General features: G+C 38.8%; 2 protein-coding genes across 3 annotated transcripts in view; one reads left to right on the forward strand and one right to left on the reverse strand.

Annotated features, from left to right (window-relative positions):
- The window catches only part of ppp1r13bb (protein phosphatase 1, regulatory subunit 13Bb), a 56,760-nt gene extending 51,478 nt beyond the window's left edge, over positions 1-5,282 (forward strand). For both annotated transcript variants that reach the window (XM_082146778.1, XM_082146779.1), the window contains 5 exons: positions 1,956-2,093; positions 2,200-2,333; positions 2,469-2,635; positions 3,652-3,851; positions 4,052-5,282. In XM_082146778.1, the coding sequence (XP_082002904.1) occupies positions 1,956-2,093; positions 2,200-2,333; positions 2,469-2,635; positions 3,652-3,851; positions 4,052-4,093 (681 nt within the window). In that variant the 3' untranslated portion in view covers positions 4,094-5,282. The remainder of the gene's footprint in view (positions 1-1,955; positions 2,094-2,199; positions 2,334-2,468; positions 2,636-3,651; positions 3,852-4,051) is intronic.
- Positions 5,283-11,876: 6,594 nt separating this feature from the next.
- ckbb (creatine kinase, brain b) lies at positions 11,877-16,388 on the reverse strand. Its single transcript, XM_082148368.1, has 8 exons — positions 16,293-16,388; positions 15,320-15,524; positions 13,816-13,970; positions 13,596-13,728; positions 13,278-13,449; positions 12,642-12,765; positions 12,361-12,550; positions 11,877-12,278 (listed from the first exon to the last, which is right to left on the reverse strand). Exons 2-8 carry the CDS (start codon positions 15,510-15,512, stop codon positions 12,100-12,102), a joined length of 1,146 nt encoding a protein of 381 aa, XP_082004494.1. The 5' UTR covers positions 15,513-15,524; positions 16,293-16,388; the 3' UTR covers positions 11,877-12,099.
- Between the last annotated feature and the right edge of the window lie 11,572 nt (positions 16,389-27,960).

A 27,960-nucleotide genomic window follows, 5' to 3' on the forward strand; every position in this document is an offset into this window, starting at 1 on the left:
TCTGAATAAAGTATGGGATTAAATTTGGATATTTTAAAATGCATTTTTCAGTCATACTGAATAGTTTTTTGTTTTTGTCTTTTGGGCATTTTGGCATACGCCGTTCAACAGTTTGGGGTCAGTAAACATTTTTTTTAAAGAAAATAATTCCTTTATTCAGCAAGGATGCATTAAGTAAGGAATAATTGACGACAGGCCGTTGAATTATTAGAAAAATAATGCACACCCGAGGTGGTAATGCGGTCACGACGCGAAGCGGAGTGGCCGTTACACCTCGGGTGTGCATTATTTTTCTAATAATTCAACGGCCTGAAGTCAATTATTCCGCTTATACTACAGTTACCACACCTCGAAACATTGTTCAGATTATGTATTTCAAGACGTTTGTAAAGTTTTTGTCATTAAAATGCTCTTGTATGTAGGACTAATTTCTTATGCATCTAATCCCATGCCTCCGTTGCTAATTCCAAAACGTCATTTCAGAGTTAGTAACGGAGGTTTGAGCCGCTGATAGCAGACTAATGCTGGGTTAGGGTTAGGGTTAGGGTTAGGGTTAGGTAGAGTTAGTAACGGAGGTTTGAGCCACTGATAGCAGACTAATGCTGGGGACACACGACTAGCTGACACATTCTCTGACTGTTTTCATCGACTGCAGCAGATTTTAAACACCGACTTTGAACACAGACTGAACGCGCTGAACACGCGTTTGGGCATGATCAGTCATAAGTATCAAATTACGTTCATAACCGGCCTTAAAGTGTGTTCCCGGCTTTATGCAGTTATTAATGCAGTTATTAGAGAGAGATGTTGCAATAATGAGACAGAAAAGCATATGTGCGTCAATATTATTATTTATTTATTAATTCAATTCGTTTTAATTAATTCGTTAATTCTTTTTTTTTTCTATTATTGACAGATGACAGTAGACTAGCCAAATAAATGAAACCCAAAGCCCTTTTAACAAGTAGGCCTATCAATAATTATTTATTTGTTAAATTATCTGCAATAAAAATCCGTGCTGCAGGACTATCCATTTATTTAGCCTATATTCAGTTTAATTTTCTATTGATTATAGATAGGACTTTATAGTTTATTTATTCAAATTAAACTGCATGTTTCTATTGATTGTGAAGCTAGACATTGAAAATTGCAGATCAAGCGCATGGGGCTAAATGCTTTTTCTTGTTATGAATTGTATCCTATTTTCCGTTATTACAGTTGACTACGCGAAGTGATATGGAACTGTAATGCGGTCAAGACCTGCCTGGAACTACTTTAGCCGTGCGTTTCCCTGAAAATAATGCACACCTTAGAACGTTCATCAACCAATCAGATTCAAGCATTCAACGGCCCTGTAGTATAAATGAATCTAAAGTTTATAATATAACAAAAGATTTATATTTTAAATAAATGCAGTTCTTTTAAACTTTCTTTTCATCAAAGAATCCTGAAAAAAAGTATTACAGTTTCCAACAAAATATTAAATAGCAAAACGGTTTTCAACATTGATAGAAATAAGCACCAAATCAGCATATTAGAATGATAGAAAAATCTGTGCAACAACGCTATATGCAACATTGTCCAAATACACTCAATTCGACAGCCATATGAATGTATGAAATCTTACTTATGTTCTCATGTGCCTTGTGAGGTTAGATGTCATGACAGACTCAAGCAGATGCAAATTTCCTGTTTCCATCCGCTCTTCTCACACTGACAGCTACTCTCAGTCACTGTGTATTGGAAAATCTCATCGTGTTGACCTTGTTAATGTTTACACCACTACTATAGCAGCTGAAATAGATGCACCAGATATTGACTTGGCTGATTTGTACAAACCCATCAGATTAATTCGCTTGCAACAGTCAGGACAGTCAGTCCTAAAGATCAGATTTGAAAAACAAATGAGTTTGAGTGCTGTCCGAACAAAGCCTAACGGTCCATGTCCTCAACAGGGCAAACGCACTAACCTAAAAAAGCCAGACTCAGAGCGGACAGGTCACGGCCTTAGAGTGAAGTTCAACCCACTCGCCCTGCTGCTGGATGCCTCACTGGAGGGCGAGTTTGACCTCGTACAAAGGATAATCTATGAGGTATGTAATGTATATTGATGTATGCCATGTGGCGTAGTGAACGGATCTCGCAGACACAGATGGATTTTTATTAACCAATTCCTATTTAATTCTTCTCATTTCTTAGGTTGTCAATCCCAGCACCCCTAATGATGAGGGTATCACACCCCTTCACAACTCTGTGTGCGCTGGACACCACCATATCGTCAAGTTCCTGCTGGACTTTGGTGTTAATGTGAATGCAGCAGACAGTGATGGCTGGTGAGGACACATTGTTGGGTCTGTCAGTGTGAAAGAGATTGATCAGTCAATAAAAGCTCTGATGTGCGTGTGTGTGTGTGTGTGTGTGTGTGTGTGTGTGTGTGTGTGTGTGTGTGTGTGTGTGTGTGTGTGTAGGACGCCCTTGCATTGTGCCGCCTCCTGTAACAGCGTGCACCTGTGTAAGCTGCTGGTGGAGTCTGGTGCTGCCATCTTTGCCACCACCATCAGTGATGTGGAGACGGCAGCAGACAAATGTGAGGAGATGGAGGAGGGTTTCATACAGTGCTCACAGTTTCTCTATGGTAAGAGCATCTTTCTTTTCCTCTCCAGAGAATTCCTGTATATTTGGCCTTTTCTCACACCATCCGATTTGAGAACTCTAATTAATTTTATGGGAAAGTAAAGGCAGTTAAGAAAATAAAACATTTTTAATTAACCAAACAACCAATTTGTGCATCTCAGATTGTACAAATTCATCAACAAAACGTTTGGACACTCAAGTCTCACTTAATATATGAAAGTCACTGTATTAGATGACAAAATATTAAACCAAGTGACTTTTAATTTAAAGAAATAGAGCAAACACACAAATTAAGAGCTACAAATTGAATAAAAGCAGATCATTTCTCTAATATATCAGAATATCATATTCTCTCAGAATATTTACTGATATTATAGATTTGTTTTGTTGAACATATTTTTGCTGTATTCTCATTGCATTTACAAGCCTTTTACCAGCAGATGTCCTCAGCGTACAGAGTTTAGAGCGCTTTGAATGAAGTGAACCAGTCGCTGTACAAAATGATTCCCTGTGTTGAAGTTGCCTGTTGTCGGGTTGTTTGGCATGATTGATGTGAGATTGTTCGTGTGAACTCACTTATTGTGTGGAACTGCCACAAAACATAAACATATTAAGTAGCACAACTGTTTTCAACATTGATAATGATAAGAAATGTTTCTTGAGCAACAAATCATTAGAATTATTTCTTAAGGATCATGTGACACCAAAGACTGGAGTAATGATGCTGAAAATTCAGCTTTGACAATACAGGAATAAATTACATTTTTTAAATATATTAAAATAGAAAACAGTCGTTTTAAATTGCAGTAATATTTCATGAGAGCATGAGAGACTTTTTTTCAAAAACATTAAAACATCTGACAAACTTTTAAATCCAATATTATTACTCAATCCTCACCAATATAATTAGGTGTAACCTATTTTTTTTGTGTGGTGCTCAAGTTAATACTATAATATTGTACTGCATGTGACACTTGCATACCGTATTAAGAGCTTTCTCTCTCTGTGTGTTTACAGGCGTGCAGGAGAAGTTGGGCGTGATGAATAAAGGAGTTGTGTACGCTCTGTGGGAGTATGAGGCTCAGAGCGCAGATGAGCTTTCCTTTCAGGAGGGTGACGCCATTACTGTCCTACGCAGGAAAGACGATACCGAGACAGACTGGTGGTGGAGTAAACTCAACGACAAAGAGGGCTATGTGCCACGTAACCTATTGGGGGTAGGTGCACACTATAATTGTTTACTTTAATGTGTATTGAGTGTGGCACACCACATTTGAAAGTAATTGAGAGATTAATTTGATCAATTTAATGCCTACTTGCTGAATAAATGTATTAATTTCTTTCCAAACCCCCATTTTTAACATTAGTGTGCAGTATATTATGAAATGACTGGTTATGTGTTTCTTTGTTTCTATAGCTATACCCCAGAATAAAGCCACGTCAGAGGTCTCTGGCGTAACCCTCTTCTGGGTGACTAACTGGACTGATGTCTCGAGGTGTTGAGCCTCCATCTTTCACCTCTGTGCCACTTGGACAACAGAAGGGGTGAAGCTGCTAAGCCCTGAACCGGGAGACACAATCAACCCCACTACCCACAAACACACTCTCCAGCCAACACCAGGCCAAACAAGCAGCCTCAGGTTTCTCGGTCTGCCCCCGTCAGCTCTGCTTCCAGGCCTCCGTATCTCCCCCTCCACTCCTCTCACGGTTTCTTGTATCCATGTAAAATAGCTGTACATCACACCTTGGGGATCAAGCACTAATCTCTTTGACAAGAGCTTTTCTTTATGTGTAGTTGCTTACCCATGATGCTTTGCTGAAAGGATCAGGGCAGGAAGTGCTCTTTGTCAAAGTGAGATTTTTGAGTACTTTTAATTGAACTGAATGAATGAAAGCTGATATGTTATATATGTTTAAAACAAAGGACTTGCGCGTGAATTTTATAGCTCATCTACAAAACAAGTGTATAGACTGGAAGAGAGCAGAGAACAAAATCTACTTAGTTTGCATAGAACGATTATTCTGATATGACTGAAAAACCCCTTATACTGATAGGCATGTATATGATTCATAAAGGTGCATATGAGTGAGGGTGTGTGGGATTTATGTATGCTGTAAGTGAGATTTTTCTTTTTTCACTGCAGTGAGCATCCTACAGAAGTGTGAAGTTCAGAGAAGAGTTTTTCACAGCATTGGAGTGTTTTGAAGAGTGTGTGAAGTGTGCAGAGAGATTGAGATGAACCATCATTATCAATCAGTATTTAGCCTACAGGTACTGACACTATACGTTCTTGTCAGGATTTGCTGGAGTGCGACAGCTTGCTTGAATTCAGCTGAAAATGTTCTGCGCATTTACATTGATTTTACACATTGATTTTTTTTAAATGTTGCTTTATATTATACCAGCCCATTCCATTCCACTCCACTCCTGTTTTTAGTCATGTGATTTTTATATTCTGCCGATGAGGCAGTGAAGAGCTTTATTGTGGAGTTTAACCTTGTAAATACTGTGAGGATGAGAGAGGAGACATGCTTGACTCAATGCTGTTAGACTAAACTGCCCGTGTGGGCTTCTGTGAAATACAGTGACTCGCACCTTGTGTTCTATACATGTGCACAAATAAAAAGAAATGAGTCGTAGCAAGAAATCATGTCACCTTGTGTTGTTATGCTCAGTGTCTGTTTTTGCTTGATAGATTGATTTTAACATCTAGTTTAACGCTTTTTTAGTGGCCTAAAAAAGGCCTATTTTTAGTCATGCCTGGTTGCTAGAAGCAATGTGACACCTGATGGAATGAATATTGCGGTAAGATGAGAGAGTGCTTTGCTTTTAGCTAAAGATCTTCTATCTTTGGGGCACATCAAATAAAGCCCAGCACTCGGGTCACACTCCATATCTCACAGTATGGGAGTATTAACATGCAGTAGGTTCCTGTACCTTTCATAAAGGTTAACGAGTCAAATACAGAAAATCCTTAAAGTATTTTTAACAATATCAGATATACATTTAGAGCAAAGATTAATTTACTTGCATGACAACCCAACGGTAGATACATTTATTTTTTATTTTATTTTTTATCGTACAGATTTGAAACCACGTCACTTAATTCACCTAATCTTGTAGAATTTGATAAACTGTGCATCATGTATTTTTGCACATTTTTAATTCAGCGGGATGGGACTTTGTCTTTAATTAGTCAGGAACATGGGTCGAAAATAATTATACTATTAAAATTCTTCACTGTGTATTTTAAATTGAATAGCGAAAGAGATCTGTGTTATTCAGGTAGTTGTCGTATACGTGGGGCTAAAGAGGGGTTTTGTGTCATCGTGCGTGTTACTTTTCTCTGCCATGTCGGGGTTGACAAAGATTTTATAGCAATTGTTGGGTGGGTTTTTCATGCTTTAAGTGTTAACTACCAAAATGTATCATAATTAAAATAACGAGATAACTCTGTACAATGAAGGTGTATCTAATACAAAAAAGACATTGTTGGCTAAACACCTGTAGTATTCAGGGAATACACTCACCTAAAGGATTATTAGGAACACCTGTTCAATATCTCATTAATGCAATTATCTAATCAACCAATCACATGGCAGTTGCTTCAATGCATTTAGGGGTGTGGTCCTGGTCAAGACAATCTCCTGAACTCCAAACTGAATGTCAGAATGGGAAAGAAAGGTGATTTAAGCTATTTTGAGCGTGGCATGGTTGTTGGTGCCAGACGGGCCGGTCTGAGTATTTCACAATCTGCTCAGTTACTGGGATTTTCACGCACAACCATTTCTAGGGTTTACAAAGACTGGTGTGAAAAGGGAAAAACATCCAGTATGCGGCAGTCCTGTGGGCGAAAATGCCTTGTTGATGCTAGAGGTCAGAGGAGAATGGGCCGACTGATTCAAGCTGATAGAAGAGCAACTTTGACTGAAATAACCACTCGTTACAACCGAGGTATGCAGCAAAGCATTTGTGAAGCCACAACACGCACAACCTTGAGGTGGATGGGCTACAACAGCAGAAGACCCCACCGGGTACCACTCATCTCCACTACAAATAGGAAAAAGAGGCTACAATTTGCACGAGCTCACCAAAATTGGACAGTTGAAGACTGTAAAAATGTTGCCTGGTCTGATGAGTCTCGATTTCTGTTGAGACATTCAGATGGTAGAGTCAGAATTTGGCGTAAACAGAATGAGAACATGGATCCATCATGCCTTGTTACCACTGTGCAGGCATCGTTTAAATGCCACGACCTACCTGATCATTGTTTCTGACCATGTCCATCCCTTTATGACCACCATGTACCCATCCTCTGATGGCTATTTCCAGCAGGATAATGCACCATGTCACAAAGCTCGAATCATTTCAAATTGGTTTCTTGAACATGACAATGAGTTCACTGTACTAAAATGGCCCCCACAGTCACCAGATCTCAACCCAATAGAGCATCTTTGGGATGTGGTGGAACGGGAGCTTCGTGCCCTGGATGTGCATCCCACAAATCTCCATCAACTGCAAGATGCTATCCTATCAATATGGGCCAACATTTCTTAAGAATTCTTTCAGCACCTTGTTGAATCAATGCCACGTAGAATTAAGGCAGTTCTGAAGGCGAAAGGGGGGCAAACACAGTATTAGTATGGTGTTCCTAATAATCCTTTAGGTGAGTGTATATGGTTAACTAAATTAAGATTCAGACCCAAGGATGACTTCCTGGAAAACAGCCAGGAAAACCAGGGCAACATATCACAGCCTCCGATAACACCAGACACATTATCCCTCTCTCCAGCATCTCCACTTCTGTGCTTCTCAGAGAAAATGGAAGAACTGGTGTATGCTGGAACCAAACTATCCCACTCTTTTTTTCTGCAAGCCCTCAGATATCAACCAAAAAACGTCAGGCCCCGCGAACACCAAAGCCTGCGGGCCCAGCTCGCCCTCCCCCTCCTCCTGTGAGAGCTCTTCGGCCTCTGCCACAGTGCCAGGGCCCACACCCTCCCCCATCTGCTCGAGGTGAACCAAAAACAACTGATACCAGCTCTCAGTGATATGCGTCGGGTCCCCACTATGATAACATTAACTTTCTCAAATGTTTACAGAACAAGCGGGAACCCAGTGTGACTGTATCTTTCTCTATTGATGTTCTATTACATGATAGAAAGTCTAAGGCCTTCAAAAGCCGTACAGCAAACCCAACTAATCTGGTGCCTATTACATGTCAAACTAAGATTGCTGTGGGGACAAAAAGTAAATCGCTCACTTAAAAATAAATCACTTTTAGTAGTCACCGACTTAATTACCACAGACAACCTGGATTTTATGCATCTAAATAAAACATGGCTAGAAGACAGCTGCAGTGCAACAATCCTTAATGAAACATCCCCTCCTAACTTTACTTTTATGAGTGTATGCAGAGAGAGTAGAAGAGGTGTGGGTGTATCTACTCTTGTTAAAGATGTCTATCAATGTAAGCAAATATTATTTGGGAATTACCCATCTTTCGAATATCTGGGTATTGTGTTAAAAGCTGCTCCACGCATTTTACTCATCATTATTTACAGGCCTCCAAAATACTCTCCAGCCTTTGCTGAGGACTTTACTGAACTGTTATCAACAATTACCTCAGAGTTTGACTGTTTTGCTATTGCTGGAGATTTTAACATCCACATAGATAATGCAGAAAACAATATGGGTCAAAACTGTTTTAAAAACTTTTGATCTGACTCAGCATGTACATGGACCCACACACAATCGTGGACACACTCTAGATTTACTTATCAGTAAGGGTCTAAACATTTCATCGATTGTTATTAAGGACGTAGCACTGTCTGATCATTTCTGTATTTTCTTTGATATATTGATCTCTCCTGCCATTGAAGCTAGATCTGTGTCTGTCAAGAAGAGGTGCGTAAATGAGAACACTAGTGTACTATTTATGAAGGCTATATCTTTAACACCAAGCATATCTGCTGACTCTGTTGATTTTAACCTTGATTCTTTTAACTCAAAAGTTAAATGTGTAATGGATGATATTGCTCCTGTGAAAGTCAGGAAGAAGAGTGGCAGACTAAAAGCACCTTGGAGAAACTCAACAGCAGTGCAAAATATGAGAAGACAATGCAGAAAAGCAGAGCGCATGTGGCGGAAGACAAAACTTGTAGTCCATTATAACATCTACAAAGACAGCATCCATGCTTTCAATATGGAACTAGGCAAAGCTAGACAGACTTTCTTCTCGAATATTGTAAACACCAACTTAAACAACACACACACTCTTTTTGCTACTGTAGAGAGACTGACGAACCCCCCAAGCCAGATTCCCAATGAATTGCTCTCAGACAGCAAATGCAGTGAGTTTGCTTCCTTCTACTCTGAGAAAATCAATAATATCAGAAAGGTGATCAGCACATCCTTGAGTTGCGCTGGGGTCAGACTGATCAGACCACAACCTGAGAAAGTAGTCACTATGTCTGATTTTGAAGAAATTGATGGCAAAATTTTGGAAGAAAACGTACAGCACCTTAAAACATCAACATGCGCCCTTGACACACTTCCCACATCTTTTTTCAAAAGTGTGTTAAACTGTTTAGAAGTAGATCTTCTAGAAGTGGTAAACTCTTCACTTCTCTCTGCAGTTGTCAAGCCCCTCCTGAAAAAGAGCAATCTGGATAAGACCATATTAAGCAACTATAGACCGTTCTCAAATCTTCCTTTCAGGCAAGATCATTGAAAAAGTTGTCTTCAATCAGCTGAACAAATTCTTAAGCTCGAATGGATACTTTGACAATTTTCAATCTGGTTTCCGACCGCATCACAGCACAGAGACAGCGCTCATAAAGATAATAAACGATATTTGCTTAAATACTTTAAAAGGCAAAGATTCAGGCAAATTATCAGTGCTGGTACTACTCGACCTCAGAGCTGCATTTGACACTGTCGATCATAACATACTTCTTGACAGGCTGGAAAACTGGGTCGGGCTTTCTGGGATAGTCCTAAAATGGTTCAGGTCATTCTTAGAAGGGAGAGGTTATTATGTGAGTATAGGAGACCATAAGTCTGAGTGGACATCCATGACATCCCTCAAGGCTCAATTCTTGCGCCACTCCTGTTCAACCTGTATATGCTCCCACTGAGCCAAATAATGAAAAAGAACCAAATTGCTTACCACAGCTATGCAGACGACACACAGATCTACCTAGCCCTATCGCCTAATGATTACAGCCCCATTGACTCCCTGTGCCAATGCATTGATGAAGTTAACAGTTGGATGTGCCAAAACTTTCTTCAGATAAAACAAAGACAAAACTGAAGTCATTGTGTTTGGAAACAAAGATGAAGTTAACAACTAACAACTAAAAATCAAGTCAGGAATCTCAGTGTGATTCTGGAGTCCAACCTTAGCTTCAGTAGTCATGTCAAAGCAATAATTAAATCAGCGTTCTATCATCTAAAAAATATTGCAAGAATTATGCTTTGTTTCCAGACACGACTTAGAGAAACTTGTGCATGCTTTCATCACCAGCAGGGTGGATTATTGTAATGGACTCTTCACTGGCCTTCCCAAAAAGACCACAAGACAGTTTCAGCTCATACAGAACGCTGCCGCCAGGATTTTGAGCACAACCAGAAAATATGAACATATCACACCAGTCCTCAGGTCTTTACACTGGCTCCCAGTTACATTTAGGATTGACTTTAAAGTACTATTACTGGTATATAAACCATTCAATGGCCTAGGACCTCAAAACATTGCAGATATAAACCCAACAGATCACTCAGATCATTAGGATCACATCACCAAAAATTACCAAGGGTTCACTCTAAGCATGGTGAGTCTGCTTTTAGCTACTATGCCAGCCGCAGCTGGAACCTGCTTCCAGACGAGATCAGATGTGCTCCTACAGTGGTCACATTCAAAGCACATCTGTTTAGCTGTGCATTTACTGAATGAGCTCTGTGCCACTGTGCGTCCGACTGATAACACTGTATTTTATCTCTGCATTCTCCTTTTGATTCTAAACTACTGTATTCTTCCTTTTGATTCTAAACTGAACTCAAATGGCACGGATTGATAACCGGTGTTTAGTGAAGGGTATTGTAGTAGTGGGGGAAACCCCGATGGTCTTGATGACCAAATTTGTGAGCAAGTGCTCACCTTTCTGTGTTGGAGTTTGAGAGGGATTGACTGATGACGGTCAAGGGAACACTGTGGTGACTAGTACAGATGACTAGTCTGGTACAGATTATCAAGAGAACACTGTGGTGACTAGTGCAGATTACTGGTCTGGATTGGTACAGATTACTAATCTAATACTGACCGTCATGAGGAAATCTCAGTCAAAATAAAATACACCGGTGTTTTGCCAGATGAGAAGTTTATTCTATGCATCATCTTTTTACTATTTTAATTCATTTTTACTCTAATTCATTTTATAACTATCATTTATCTCTTTTAATTCCTTTTTATAACTGTTTTAATTTCCCCTGATTTTATTGTGTCTATTTTCTATGCAAAGCTCTATGAATTGCTATAGTGTGATTATTATAATTCCTTTCCATGCAAAGCTTTTGTCTTATTTTGAGATTATTCCTCTCTATGTAAAGCACTTTGAATTGCTATAGTGTAGAAAATGTGCTATATAAATAAACTTGCCTTGCCTAAATGTCTGTATGGTAAATTACATTCATGGTTTCCAAAAAAAAAAGAAAAAAAAAAAGTGCTGTATTAGAACTTGGAATAAAGCACGGATTAAAAGGAGATCAAAACAAAGCGCAACAAAATATTGACGTTCTTTTGGGTGCATGTCCTTATATGGCCACTAGGTGACAGTATACGACTGGTTTGACAGAAGCATTCATATGCAACCTCTTAAATTGGAATTAAAAAATGCAATAAGAACTAGTCTACTCTTCAAACCACAAATGCTCTTGAGATTGTGGTTCCTGTATTAGGGCAAATCAAAAATGATCTTGTGACATTTTGTCCCCTTATTTAATGGCCTTCAAGCACAGGGATTCTACATTGTATCCTATAGTATAGACTGCACACCATGACAGCTTTACGGTTTAAAAACTGTAAATACATAAGCATAATTTAACAGCTAGAAAACCCATGTTCAATGGGGCATTTGATTCTGGCAACTGGACAAATGCAGAACAGGAAAATGAACTGATTGTTCCATGAAATTACAGCAAACAAATAGTTTAAGCAAGCAATAACATGCACACAAGAAACTCCATGGGCCAAAGAGACTTTATTTCTGGTGTTAAACTCCATCTTCAACATTGCAGGACGTTTGAGATACAAAATCCTTCACACTGATGGAAGACTCGTCTAACTTTAGTGCCACTACCGTTTGGGTGGAGTGTGTTCCTTGATGTGGTTAAGATTATTGGTACTGGAGGAAGGGAGGACTGGTGGAGGCAGGGAAGGAGTTAAGTTAGGAGTCACGAAGTGTTCACTTCTGCTCAGGCATGAGGTCGTCGATTGACTGGCCTGCCTCCAGGCGTTTCTCCATCTCTACAAGCAGCTTAACTCCATCCACCACCATCTGAACCAGCTCTACCTCAGAGAAGCCCAAACGGTCAGCGTTGGAGATGTCAAAGACACCACCTACTGCAGCTGTGTCCACACCACCTGTTGAAGAGAGCAAGGTTAGTATTGGAGAGGACATTCTGTACAGGTAATACAGGATTGTATGGCTCAGGTGAATATATACCTGTTCCACGCTTTTGGAGCCTCAGTCGCTTGAGGATCTCACCGAATTTCTCATGCTTACTGACGTTGGGAAGTTTGACATGAACGCCACCACGCAACCCTGTGCCCAGGTTGGAGGGGCAGGTTAGGACGTAGCCCAAGTGCTCGTTCCACATGAACTCATGGCCCTTCTCTTTGAACAATTCCTCGATCTGCAAGGCAAGCGGATTAAGATTTTAAAATCTGGCAATATTGGAGCTGCGGAAAGTGTTACTAAAGTGACCAGTAAAAACAAAAACACACCTTTGTGAGGCCAGTGCAGAAGCGATTGAAGACTTCCTTCATGTTGCCTCCTTTCTGCATGGAGATGACACGAAGATGGTCTTCCTCATTCACCCAGACAAGGAATGTCTTATTGTCATTGTGCCTAAAAGCATTGAGAAAATAAATGTATAATAAAAATTATACATCACATATTACATTTAATATAAAATACAATATATGAGCTTCAATGTGGTTAATTTTGAAAATTTGAATTATTTAATAATAATAAATTATAAAAAAAATTAAATAAAATGATAAACAAACCAGATAATCTTTATACAGGGTATAAAAAAAAAAGTAAAAAAAAAAAAAAAAAAAGTAAATGTATATATTATATATATAAAATTGATATACATCAGTTAAGCTGGCACCCTAAATGTATCCATTTTGTAATGTAAAATATAAATATATATTATATATATTATATACACACATCAACATGACTATTTTTCATAGCCAGTTGGAATTACAAATAATAATATTATTATTTTTTAGATTATTATTGTTATTATGATCACACCTACATGGATCCATTTAGTAAGTTGGGATTGAACCAAAGTCCAAATTGAACCCAAAATTGAGAGGAGCAATGAACCCAGAAGCCTGTTCACTCACCAGATCCCTCTGCCATCGGGCCAGTCACGGGCCATCCCAGAGGCCAGCAGCAGTGGGGACACAGGCTTATCAAACAGGAAGTGGTCATCAATCAGCTGCTGCTGCTCCTCATCCGTCATGTCCTTGAGGGCATAATACTTTCCGTTAAGATCGCCATCAAGGACTCCCAAAGCTGTGAAAAAAATAATTACACATCACAACAGACCTACGGCATTACAGAGTGGATGCTTGAATCACTTATGTTTCCGCCCACTCCTCTTGAGCGACCAATCGTGAATCAAGTACATCCTATGCAAACAGACGGCTAGGCGAGCTCACCCTCGACGGACAGACTCTCGATGCCGCGTCTCTCCCCGCGGCTGCAGTGAGGAGGGAGGCAGAAACCACGGACGCTCCTGCCGGTTCGCACTCTGGAGCTCAGAACGTAGTTGGGGTCAAGGTCGTCTCCACCCTATTAAAAACACGACTAAAATTAGCAGCAGACCATTTTGAAACGTTAAACCCAATTAGATGCACCAGACGGAGAGACGCAGTGTACCTGGAGGTTGTCTGGGTTCAGGTCAGTCTTGTGTTTGTCTGTGGGTTTATATCCACCATGACGGTCCTCAATGATGGGATCCAGAAGATCTTTGAACACCTCATACGTTTCCTCGTCTCCAGCAACGCAGCCCACAGTCATGATGAAAGGATGCCCTGGAACACAACAGATCAGCAGTCAGACAAATCCTGGACTTTAGTCATATGTTGTAGAGACAAATAATGTTTTGGACATTTCTTTAACCTTGACGGCAAACAGATTGGGCGACAGCTTAATATAGCCACACATCGTGTTTGTTACCGCACGGTTGGCCTTGCAGCAATCATGAGATTAAACACAACCCTTCCTTTGTTGGACTTCACAACCTTATGTTATCAATTAAGAGTCAAATACATGAAAACGCTTATACTGAAGTGCATAACATGCACTAGCCACCAGGATTACAACAGCAAGCAGCACTATGCAAGAGATGCAAATCATGTTTGTACATTACAGGTTCCCTGTTCGTTTTGGGCATATCAGGCCCAAGAATGCTTTGAATGGGTCTATCAGGGTCAGTGCGCCACCACCACAACCAAAGGCCAATGTATGCTTTGTAAAAGCACTTGTATATGAGGCAGCCCAAGGAGGCTTCCCCAGAGTCCTGGTTACTCAAAAGTACATTCAGAAATAATATTCAAGGTCGTTTTTGTACCAATTTGACAAATGATCAGACTACAACAATAAAAATTAAGTTGCTATTGTCATTTGTGCAAAATGTTTTGTGATCTTAATGGTCTAGGATCATTGGTGAGCTCTTAAGCTAGATAATTATCACCTGAGGATGACTGCTATTTATATTCATTTATAGCAAATAGTGTTTAGGGATCCAACAAATGATTGTTATTAGACAATCTGCTTTATCTTGCTCAATACCCAAACAATTTCATCCTCAAAAAAAAAAAAAAAAAAAAAAACCCTCAAGAGCTTAAGATAAGCCTGTGTTGCAGCAGTTGAAATGCATTTTGTTTAAGAATGAAAAGTCTGTCAAGATATATTTTATTGGTACTTTTCACTCCTAGTTACGTACTATTGAGTCCATACATTTGCATTTGTTCTTTATTCATATAGATTTTTTTATTTTTTATTTTTTTTGTGATATGGCAATTAAAACCAAAACTTGCTAATTGGCTTCAGGCAGTATTGGGGAAGGACATGCCCCTACTAGAGAACACTTGATTGATTAACAATAGTGCAGTGCAGGATGAGTCATCAAAATCTTTAGTCACTTCTTCCAACAGGGACAGATAAAAATGTAAGAGCATTTTGCTTAAAGTAACTTACAACTTGACATTCAATTAATAATGTCATTATTCTTGACATTCACCTCAGCATAGACAAGCTTAAAGGAAACGCACGGACTAAAGCCGGGGGATCGCATAAATACTTTAACATGAGCACCACCATACACCGGAGCGCCGGTAGAAATACGGGCACTTTTCCATTTTGAAGATAGGCCATTTACCTGGGTTGTCAACGCCGGTTTGAATGACGTCATCCAGGGTAAATCCGCTGGGGGTTTGTTTGTCCCGAAGGCTTGCGTACATTTCGGGCGTCAGCACCTTCGCCATGTGGTTGTTGTGCTTGCTGAGGTCGGGATACTCCTGCTCGGCGGAGTAGTTCATCTTCAGCTGATTGTGAGTGTTACCGAAAGGCATGGTTGCGTCTACCTGGTGCAAATATTTGGAAACAAGGATGTTAAAGGCGAATTAAAATCGGATTAAAAAACGAGAACAAAGCCAGCCCCTCAGCTGCATTAATAATGACGTAACAGCATTAAAGCGCATTTTCTAAAACAGGAGAATTTGTTTAAATTGTTTAAACCGTTACAGCAACAAACGGTCGTGGTATGACGATAATTGTGTTCGGTGATGTGTCATGTCACGCGGGCAGTAAATATGATGGAATGTCGAGTGCGCGCCCAATAATTGACGCCTCATTATAAAATGCATGCAGTTTTTGAATGTTATGTAATGCCTACTGTGCATTACGAAAGTCTTGAATGGGAAACATGTATTATTATTTAAAGCATACGAATGCGTAATGCGCAACGTCTCCAAAGACCTTGCAGAAAAAAGGAGGCTGACTGCAAGGTCGTTGCTGATGTTTGGGACAAAAGCAGCATATCATCCGCATATCCGTGTTCTCTTGACCAACATATCATTTAAAGCGTTTAAATGCCTTTGTATTAATATTACTGGGCTTTCTACACATTTAAATCCTTTAGGTAAATATAAACTGCGCATTGCAAATTTACAACAGAGCTTGAATGCACGTTTTATGTCTGGATACTGATGCATTCCTGATCATACTTAAATTATTAATATAGCCCACAAATAGATGTCTTTGTAAATTGACTTGGCAGCGGTATCACATCACAACTTCTAATTATTAGAACAATAAAGGCTTGTTTTAACGATTTTAAACAAAAACCATACCTTATACTGATTTTCTTTGGGAAAGCGGAATTAATCCTTCCTAAAGTCCACCAGAACCCACACAAAGACTGATAATGGTGTCCAGAAATAATCGGCTTTGTGGGGTTTTTATATCGAGCTCAAGCTCTCATCTGATTGGACGCTATTTGAGTCCATTCATTCTATTGGACAGGGCGTCGCATCACCTCCACAACATCCACTATTTGCTTACATTGATCACATGATGTTTTTCCTTGACGGTTCTCCTTGTCATGATTGACAACAAAATTCAACAATGTGGAATTCGTTCACATGCATTCATCAATACTCTCATATGTTTTGTTTTGTGCTGGATGGGTAATTTATTCCACACTGTTTTAAAGAAAGAAATCTGTCTGTTCATGTTTGCTTAGCTTTCTAAATATCATGCTAATGCAGCATCACCTTGATGTAGTGTGGATGTGGTTTTGTTTTCCCAGGAAATTAATTTTGTTAAGCATTTATTACTGGTTTTAATGTTATCATCTTGTATAATTTGCACTGTGAAGCATTGTTTATGCAAGTGCTTATTTTTTTCTGTCTCCATTAAACACTTGCTTTTAAATTAGGTGTTACATGATACATTTATGTCATTATCTGTATAAAAATACATATGAAAAAACAAAATGCTTTAGTCTCTAAACAAAGTCATCAATCTGCTGTGCTTCAGATTTCAGTGAAACTAAACCCTCAATCAAATGTTTTAGTAACACAATACAATTTTCATTCCCCTGTGATTTAAAAAAAATAAAAAATCACTATGGCCTTTTGTTCCCAGGCATTTAATAGTAATGAAACCTTAAATGTTGAGACTTAATTTATGTACATTCTGGTGTCCAAAAATATGGCAGTCGTATCTCTGCCATCACTTGTCAAGTGAGTGCATTCATTAGTATTTTACGAAAGGCCATTTATGGTGCAAACAAGCCTGTTTACTTTTGGTAACATATGTATTTAGTGCATTTTTTAGCACTGACATGATAATAATAAGAAATGTTTATTATGCACCAAATCAGCATGATTTCTGTAGGAGCATGTGACACTGACAACTGGATGCTGAAATTTCAGCTTTGCCATCACAGGAATAAATTACATTTTAAAATATTACAACTGTTGTTTTAAATTTTAATAATATTTTACAATATTAATGTTTTTACTGTATTTTTGATAGAATAATTTAGCCTTGATGAGCATAAGAGACCTTTTTCAAAAACATAAAAAAATCGTACCCACCCCAAACTTTTGAACGGTATGTTATCTACCCTATAGCTGTCATATTGTGGAAGGATTTTACATTAATATACTACCAATATTTGGACATTTACTGCTTGTTTTAGACAGACCTTACTTCAGTCTTCTGTATATATTACTAATGAGAGCCTTCCCTGATTTTAAGGGGCCACCTGGTATAAAGGAAATTATATACTGGTCCTGTAACTGTGAGCTTATTCCTTTTGTGAGTTATGTTTTGCTAGAGTTAACTATAGTCTCCTGTGTACAGTAAGCTCACCTAGGAGATTAACCGTGGGCTCATGCAGAGACATTCATGCTGAGAAGATAATGACATCTCCTCAGTTCATGACTTCTACTGTAGTTCAATGCTGTTTGTGCTGTCTCTACACTCTTGCTTTGTCAGAAATCACATACTGACATTTCTGTCACGCTGACCAGTGACCGCACCCCTTTTTGTGACTGACTGCCTCACTGAAGGTCGGCCTAAACATTTACACATTTAATGATTTGAACTAGCTTTAGCATTAGCATAGCAACTGGTATGTTGGCAAGAAAAGGCAGTTTTCTCTTTGAAATGTTCTTTTATTTATTTAAACTCTTTTACAAAATAAAAATGTTTGACTCGAGAAAGAAAAATGGTCTCAGAATGAAGCCCAAGGCAGCATCTGATGAGTATTCATGGTGGCAGTGTTTTCCCCCCTCAACCCTGTGGACTGTTGTTTTTTCCTCCGCGGTTCAGGGACTGCAAAGTAGTGTGCAGCAATCACACTTTGACAGGGTGAGACAAATGCTGAGAGTGTTGATGTCATAGAGAGTCGACGTCAGAATATGTTGCCTTTAGCTTCCTTGTTTATAGGTTCAATGCTTTGGGCAGAATGTTGGATGAAAACAACACTTTGTGTATACTAAAGCAGGACAAAGGAGCAGCTATAGCAGCACGTCATACATATTGTCACTGAAAGAAGCTCACAAAGCACAAGTAGAATAATGAAGTCCTTTCTCATATTATTTTATCCTACACAGAAGGCTAACAGCCTACAGTCTCCCCCTTCACAGCCATGTTGTCTGTCAAGCCCTCCTGACAGGGAGCTGTCAAAATCACCCCTTCCCTCTAATCTAATTTGCATAGCTCTTGAAAGCATTTAATCCTTTCTTTCTCCCCTTCTCCTCAGTCACCTCTCTGAAGCACTGTGGAGAGGCCAGATCAGCACTATTTAGTGATCACAGACATGAAGCCAAAAATTATTCAAATGTATTCAAATCTATTTTACATTCAAAACTCTTCTGGAAGGTGATTTTTAATATAATTCTGCTTAGCTTATATGTACTACCATTCAAAAGTGTGGGGTTGGTAAGATTTTTTAAAAAGAAATTTATCATTTGAATCAACAAGGACAAATTAAAGACTTTTACACTATTACAAAAGATTTCTTTTTCAAATAAATGCTGTTATGAACTTTCTATTCATCAAAGAATCCTGCAAAAAAAGTAACACATTTTCTATTAAAATATTAATCAGCACAACTGTTTTCAACATTGATAATAATAAGAAATGTTTCTTGAGCAGCAAATCATCATATTAGAATGATTTCTGAATGATTGTGTGACTCTGAAGACTGGAGTAATGATGATGAAAATGCAGATTTGCCAACAAAGGAATAAATTACATTTTTAAATATATTTAAATAGAAAACAGCTGGTTTAGACTTAGTCATTTATTTGTATGACTGTTTTTACTGTATTTTTCATGAAACAAATGCAGCCTTAAGTTGGTGATCATAATATACTTATTTCATAAACATTCAAAAATCTTTTGAACAGTATAGTGTAGGTATGATTGGACTTTGTCATGCAATGTGGAGGTTTTTTATGTTGTATAAAAATGAAAATATTTGATAAGCTTAATTTAATTTTAAGAGTAACTTAATTGACACTAACAGCGCATATAAGGCGTCACATATGTATATTAATGTCATATATTTGTACCGTACCAGTGATATATTAATAAGCATTTCTGGAATGTTGAAGGGGAGGTTTTGTCAAAAACTGTTTTGCATAATGTTTTGCATGCAGGCTACCAGTTAATTCACAGAACTCCCTATAAGTCAACATAGCACATCATCCATAGCATATCACCTTCAATGTTCAGGTTTAATTTTTGTTTTGCCTGTTTCTCCAGAAAGCCCACGAGTGCAGTGACATTGTGCTGAAGGTCAACAGGATTCCTCAGCTTGGCTGTTGTCCTTGATTGTGCCAGACACATCCCAGCCAGGTAGATTAAATATATCCATGGCACCCCATCTGCCTTTAAACACCCCTGACTGACACTTACATTGACCAATCAGCAGCCATCTGTTCTCTATCCAATCCAACAGCACTACTCAGTTTTTGAACCAATGAGCATTGTGTCTTGTAAAGTGGTTGACTAAGAGCCATACATTTGGAAGAGTTGCACTAGAAAGCTCATTCATATCACATTTTTAGTCGCATCAATTAGAGTAAAGCACTTTTATAGACTTCTGTCAAGCTGAAATACTTTGAACAATTAAAAGACACGTTAAATGGACATGGGAAAAAAGAATGAAGATACACAGAACTAGTGCATGATGTAATATAATACTGGAAAACAAATGTACAACTGGCAGAATGGCCAAATCTTTCGAGCAAAATGGCAGGCGCTATTGTACCCAAACAGCTTGACGCAACCAATTTTCCAGCTCATCCATTCAATGGCCAGTAAAGATTGGCTGCTTTGCCTTTGCTCCTATTGTGGTCACAGGGGCTGGCAATGGTAGAGGCCATTTAAATTTTAACCAGTCAAATGAATTTAGGTCGGCATCGGCTTTCATACAAGCTCAATTATCTTGAATAATAAATCTAGACTGCTGTCCCTCCTGCAGTGGAGAGCCTGCCCTTCAGTCTCTATGCCAAACAACAGTGTATTCAGCTGAGAGACTGAAGCTGTAGAGTTCAGCACTTAACTGTTAATGGGGTTACTGTGAACTGCATCATGGGGTTTGTTTCAAAACTGGAGGTATAGGGTATGGCTATTTAAAGGCTTTGCACGATGGCTAACACTTATTTGGTGTGATCTTGAAGGAATATTTATTCTAAATACATGATTATATTAAATACAAAATAAGCTATACTGACAGTATTTAAAAGTTAGGAATAGGAGTCTAAACAATTGAAGTTTTTGTCTGTTTTTGTGGAAGCTAATTTCTGCCACATAAGAAAGAAAAATAATGCTTTGGTAAATCATAATTATGACAAAGTTGAAATGTTGTGTCATGACTCTTGTCTCACAATTGACTTTTTGATACAATTTTGATCTTTTATCTCATAGTTTGATTTGTTGTCATAATTTCGACTTTTTATCTCAATTATGTAAATTCTGACTTTTTTATGATTTACCAAAGCATGGGCTTCCAGTGGGCTTCCACAGTTTTTACAAATTGAGGTACAAACTTATTTGGTAATCGACAACAGAGTCACAAAAAAAGGTAAATGTTTTTTTTTTTATGTCTCAATCTGGCAGCCCCCATGTAAAAACCTGTTCATTGTAAAATAAAACAGCTTTAATTAGCCTACTGATATGATTGGAATCTTCGTCTCATATTAGGGATGCACAATATATATCGGTTCCATACCGTTTATCACCCAATATTAGCGATCTTTTAATTTATTGATATAAGCGATATTGGGTATTTAAATTGTGCACTGTCATTCCCTACATTTTTACATGTAAATTGCCTTTGCCTCCATCTAACACTCACTTAAAGTTAATCTTTAAAAACTCTGATAATGTAATAATAATGTTAAATATAATCTTTAGCAAATCTCAAAAAGAATATAACATTTGTGTACTGTATAATGTTGTGATCCCTTTATCTTTTAAACGATTGATTTTAGCTTTAATGTTTTTTTTATTTTTTATTTCCATTATTTATTTCTAAAGACAAAATAGTATCGAATTTTAGTCTTGGTCATTTGATAGTTATCGGCCCTAGCATGAAAGTACTTATTGGCTTGTCGTATCGCCAGCACTTTAATGTTGGTGCATCCGTGGTGCATATTTAAAAAAATACTATTAATTTCTTTAGAGATAAAACTTGTTAATAATAAAAGCTGATGGGACTGATTAAAGCACTGTGCCACAACATGCTTTACTGGGTGTTGGTCTCTCGCATCTGAAACCATTAAGCACTCGAAAGAGCCTCTTATAATGGATCTCAAGAGAATCTAGGATGTTCAGACATTTTGTATCATGCTTGAGAGGGATTAAGCTTAGTGCTTGTGAAGAGCTCTGCAGTAATGGATCCCATTCCCGAGTCCATACCATGTACGCTGTTTAGTGCTAAAGAAAGTCATGTTTTGCTTGATGTAGTGAGCAGCACTTCGCTGACTCGCTGAAAAACAACTCTCAGCTGCAGATGGGATGGAGCAAGCAACAAACGCTCTGCATTACATAACACTCACATATTGTCTAATTCACTGACATAACACACACACACACACTCTTTCTCACTGAGTCACACAGCATGCAACGTCACAGTGATGTGCTGGTGCTATGCAGCGGGAGCGTGTATCCGAGTATATCATGTGTGTAGCAGATTTATACACTGATGAAAGGGAACAATCGCTCTCCCCCAAATCTATATCAATCACACTGATCGTGTTTTGCTGCAAGATGTGACATATTATCGATGGAGTGGAGTGGGTGTGGTCTGCTGTCTCACTCTCCCTCCCTCTCTCTCTCTTCTGCTGGTCACGTGTGAAGGCATTCTTGTGATGCTGCATGACAGCTCAGCTGACTTGCTGGCTCGATTGTGTAGATTGTGTGTAGTTTGTTCTGGCATTACATACTAGAGGTCGACCGATATGGTTTTTTTCAGGCCGATGCCGATGCCGATCTTTTGAAATCCGTGTCGGCCGATGGCCGATAAATGCTGCCGATTTATTTTGGCCGATTATGTGCTTGTTTTTAACCTCTATTTGAAAGATAAAATGTAACACAAATAATTACTTAAGATAGACAAAATTTCTCAACAAAAAACATTTATTGAACACTTTACCAATCTGCACTTGTACAAAAGACAAAAATAACTTGAGATATGTTTGGTAATTGTACCTGAATGAATTGAAAATTAATTTGCTACTAATTTCAGATTAATATATTTGTTTTCCTTAACATTTTAATTAACAGTAACTTAAACACTTTGCAGTTTGAATGATGTCCTGATAAACAAAATGACGGGAGTATGTTTTTATGTTTCCACTGTTCGATCGCGCCCGCGCCTCACACACACACACGCGCGCGTTTGCACACAAATATAAGTAAACACTTTGCGACTTTAAACACACGCGACTTTTCGATCTCGATCGCGCCCCTCTCTCTCTCTCACACACACACACAACATATTCCCATAGACAGTATGCATATTCCAGCATTGCAATCTTTACATCGCAGCCGGAGCTACAGCGGAGCTACAGATTAGGCGTCCCTAAAGAACTCGCGTATCTAACAGTAACGTAGTTCCGCATAACTTTGCACGCGACTTTTATTTATTTTTATAGCGTGTATTCTCCGTGGAAATTTATACACCGAACCGTGACGCCTGTACCGTTTCGGTTCAATACGAATACGTGTACCGTTCCACCCCTAGTCTACAGTGAAATACAGTCCCACATTACACTACTGTTTGGCCAACATTTTAACCGTGTTTAATCCAGCTAACGTTACTAGCTAACGGAATGCTAAAGTTAACTGCTGACTAGTCAAGTGCAGCGAAGCGATGTTTCTGTTATTCTAACGTCCGTTTTCAGAGCATCCAAGAGAAGCACAGACATAACAGTAGCATGAAGCACAGAAATGCGCGTTGATATTCGGTCTGGTAAATAACGGTCGTTAAGGCACCAGTGCCGTATTAGCTCCGGGTCTGTCTGTAGCTACCCAACCCTAGCGACAACGACGCTAGCAAAGCAAAGCCAGTCCTTCACTAGCATATAGTTGGTCTCTTTTTTTATTACTTATTTCTCTGCATTGAGTGACAACCCTCTCAAATATAAGACACACAAACAGAACAAATAAAAGTCTCAGATTCACTGTCTGTAAATTCTTGCTTACTTATTGTGACGATAGCAACCCTTCTGCTGTGCTAATGCAACCTCAACTACGCTATCAATTTCAAAGTAGCCGAACGTCATGTCGCCTATTCATGTTTTTTCTCTAAGTTGGCAGTAACATATCAAAAGTTTTTAATTAAATATAAAAGAGTGTTCTCCATGGAACTTAGCTCCTTCCTTAAGCACTGGATGAGGTCTGCTCACACTGCTGGAGAATGACTCTAGGCGCAGCGTGCGTCGAACGCGCGTTCCACAACAACAACAACACTAGGCTGCCCACAGATGCGCCTGCCTAATAATCGGCTTGATACACTTGGATATTGGCCGATGCCGATTATGTTAAAAATGCAAAAAATCGGCCGATTAATCGGCCGGCCGATGAATCGGTCGACCTCTATTACATACAGCAAAACTCATCTCAAGTCATAATAAGTGGACGTTTTGGAACTATCTACATAAGTAGTAACTGTTTATCACGAAGTAATTTCAACAGAGTTTTGGCTATGCTAATGTAACCGGTCCTACTTGACCCGCTCCGAGCAGGATTCGAACCGGCGTCTCCGGCATGGAAGGCGCGCGCACTAACTTAGTTAATTAACATTAACAAAGATTAATAGGAAATGCTTTAGAAGTAGGCCTAGGCTATTTTTCATTGTGAGTTCATGTTAACAAATGGAACCTTATTGTAAAGTGTAACTAATAAATCTTAAAATAAAGATATTAATAATTTAATAACGTAATAAATGTATTTAGCAAATCTCAAAATGAATATATTTCATACTGTACATTTTAATGTTGTGATGCCTAAATCGTTTTTTTTTTTATGATTGATTTTAGTTTTAATTTAAATTTAAATATTTATTTTTTAATTAATTCGTGCAAAATAGTATGGAATTGTAATATCTGCCATTAATTAGTTATTAGCCATAACATGAAAATAATTATGGATTTATCTGTATTGCTGGCTAATTCTATTCTGTTCTGTTTCGTTATATTCTTTAATGGCTGTAATGTTTGCATTCTGGCATTTTTCAGTTCCCAGTATGGGGTTTGTGGAGGAGGAAACATGTCTGCCATTCACCCCTCCTCTATATTTCTCTACCCTTCTCTCTCTCGTCTCTCTCTTTCCCCCTCCTCCAGCTCCTGAGGCTTTGTCTGATCTGGAGTGGGTGAAAGGGAAAGGCTCATTTCTCTTTTAATGCATCTTTAAACACTGTCTCTACAGTAGTGTTTATGCATTCAACTCCTGTTCCTCAAAACCACGTATTAGAGAGAACAATGGAGAGGGAAAAACCCAGTCACCTTCATCTGTCTGCGCCTCGTTCAGTTTGCCCTGCGGCTGTGTGGCCTCGTCAAGACTGCAGAGTTACTTTTCCCTCCGTGCTCTGCGCTGAAATTGATTTTTGTGCTGAGAGACAAAATTGGACCTTGTGCCTGTGTCCTACATGTCCTTGTGGTTCTCACTGTCTCCTGCAGACGAGCTATCATTAGACGAGTGCAGAATAGCTCTCCCTCCCATTTCCACCTGCTGGACGTTCATTCACAGACGCTCATTTGCATATGAACGCCATGGCTACTGTATTAATGAAACATTGCCTCCATTGTTGCCATGAGAACAAAAGTGGCGATGATGTCATGCCGCTCTTTTCACCTCTCAGATTAGCTGAGAGGACGCAGCAGGCTGTGTGGAGTTGGTAATTATGAGTGAAGGCATCGTTCCCAGCCTCTGCACTGACTGGATGCCCACGCAGTCTCCCAGCCAACCGTACAGCATAATGGTGGAAAATGCCACATTTAACCGATTCATTCATGCATGTCATATAGAATCTTTTTGGCTTGGTTGTGTTGATTTGCCCTTCTCGGATGGATTCACTTCTGTTTTGGATGAGTTTCCTTACAATTGTAAAAGACTGAAATGTTGTTGGTCGTTGCAACTTAATGCAAATGAGAAGCAAGGAGGTATGCACAATACCATATCAGTGATTGGCTGATATTAGAGATTTATTATTATATATTGGTTATTGGATCAGATATTTATTTGTTCATGGTCATTTCCCTTATTTTAACACTGTTAAATTAGCCTGGGTTTCCCCATGCTGCCTTGCGCGCAGCGCGATTTTATTCACGCTGCTAGGCAGCCTGGATTCCATGGACTAGATGCGAGGGGACCAATCACAGAACGGGGAGGGAGCAGCAAGACGATGACGACGTCTATGCGACACATCGAAGCAGTTTGTTTATATCTATGGATCTAACATGGCATCAGACGCGAAGTTACCTTTCGATGCAGCCGTAGATAGTGTTCTAAGTAGTTTAGAACGCAAGTTTATTTCGTCTTCTTCCTCGTCGAATTTCTCTCGCTCTACATACGTCATCTGGTATCATTGAAACGATTGGCTATGAGGTACGTACAGGCGCATTTGATAGACATTCGTAGCGTCCAATAAACGGCTCTGGGCATTCGTAAACCACGCCTCAAATATGAGAAAATGAACATGTGGTTTCCAGACCACGTCTCAATGAGAAAGAGGTCTGACGTTAGCCAGGCTACTGTTAAATATAATCTTTAGGAAATCTCTACCTGTTTTTGTGTGTGTCTCTTTAAATGCAAATTAGCTGCTGCTCCCTGTCCCCCTTTCCAGAAGAGGGCTGCGCCTTTACAGCTCATGACTCGGACACTCCAGCAGCAACTAAACAGGAGAAAAAGGATTCAACAGAACTGCTGCTCATCTTTTCCAGTATTTTCTATGAAACACGCTAGACGGACAGTGAGTTTTTTTTCTTCCCATTCAGGGCTATTCAATGTGCGTCTTTGTGCATCTTTGCGTCTAAAAAATGCGCGTACAGTGGAAAACACAAGGTGTCAAGGGATGTTTTTAAAAGTTAATCTTCTTTTTAGAACGCCGTTTTCTGCGTGAGACGCTGTAAAAGATGCGAGACATGAATGCAACAGTCAAGCGCCTCCGTCTAGCGCATTTACATAGAAAAGCAATGGAAATGTAGCGCAGTGGAAAGGAATTTTTTTGTATTCTGTTGGTATGTTTACATGCACTAATTTGATCCGATTCTGATATTTCTGTTCATAGGAACCTTGCAATCTGATTCACAGTTTTGTTTCCATGTGCATTTATGGATTCGGAACAAAACTTCAGCGGATTCGCAGTGCCCCAGTCACAGCGTTCAGAACTGGAGAAAGCTACTGCTATAATGTTACTGGAGCTACTGCAAGTATTATTGCCCTTTTTGCCATGATGATTGATGACATACCTAAAAGGAAAGCTGACAAAGCTTTTTTAGCAAATATTTTTTATAAATATATAGATAGTACAGTAATATAATTTCGTAAGAAGTAAAACGTTTTAGAAGTAAAAATTTGGTTAATGTAAAAGTAGCTTTATTTTTAATTTATTTAGACAATAGTATATGGAATTTTAATATCGGCCAATTATCCGTTACTGACCATAAAATGAATATAATTATAGCTAGCTTTTGATATTGGTGCATTTCTAAAGGCAGAATAATGCAAGACAACAGACCATCCTGAAGACAACCTCACTGGTGGCACATCTCTGGGGTTGTGGGCGGTATCGAGCGGGTTTCTTCCACATCAGTGGACATGCAGTGTAAAGCTTGCCTTTATCTCTTACTCTGTCTTTGTCCCCATTTCCCTCTCTCATCCCATCATGCAGTGAATTTCACATACATAAGCGTTTTATATAATCATGTTTATTGCCAGTGTCCTTCATCTCTCTACTGAAAGAGCTCAGAGCTCTTGCCAAACAATCAATCCAGGGAATGCTAACATACAAGTTGCTTTCAGCAAAACATGCAAAAAGACCCAAAATGTTTATTTTAATCAGTATTTTATGAGACACTGTTGAAACTGTCATTTATATGATCATTTATTATGCCATAAGGTGTTTCCCTAAATGTATCTTTTGGAGGGCAGGACTCATCATCACATCTACCTCCCTTTAATTTAATTCCCTTCATGTCTTCAATCTATGTCTCATTGTCTATCAGATTATAGGGCATTTATTACCCAGAATCCATCACTGTCATAAGCACCTTCTTCTTAAAAATCCTCCTATTAAAATACAAGACTTGATTGGCTGTCCTGTGCACCTTCATTTATTTTCACAGCCTGTGTGAATGACATATCCTGTCTCGATTCAAAACATCTAATTAAAACCTTGGGGTTGGTAAGATTTTTTTATGTTTTTTAAAGAAGTCTTGTATGCTCAACCAGGCTGTGTTTATTTAAAAATAAAAGATACAGTAAAAAAAATTA

Source organism: Leuciscus leuciscus, assembly GCF_965113295.1.
Source record: "Leuciscus leuciscus genome assembly, chromosome: 19".
Classification (NCBI taxonomy): Eukaryota; Metazoa; Chordata; class Actinopteri; order Cypriniformes; family Leuciscidae; genus Leuciscus; species Leuciscus leuciscus.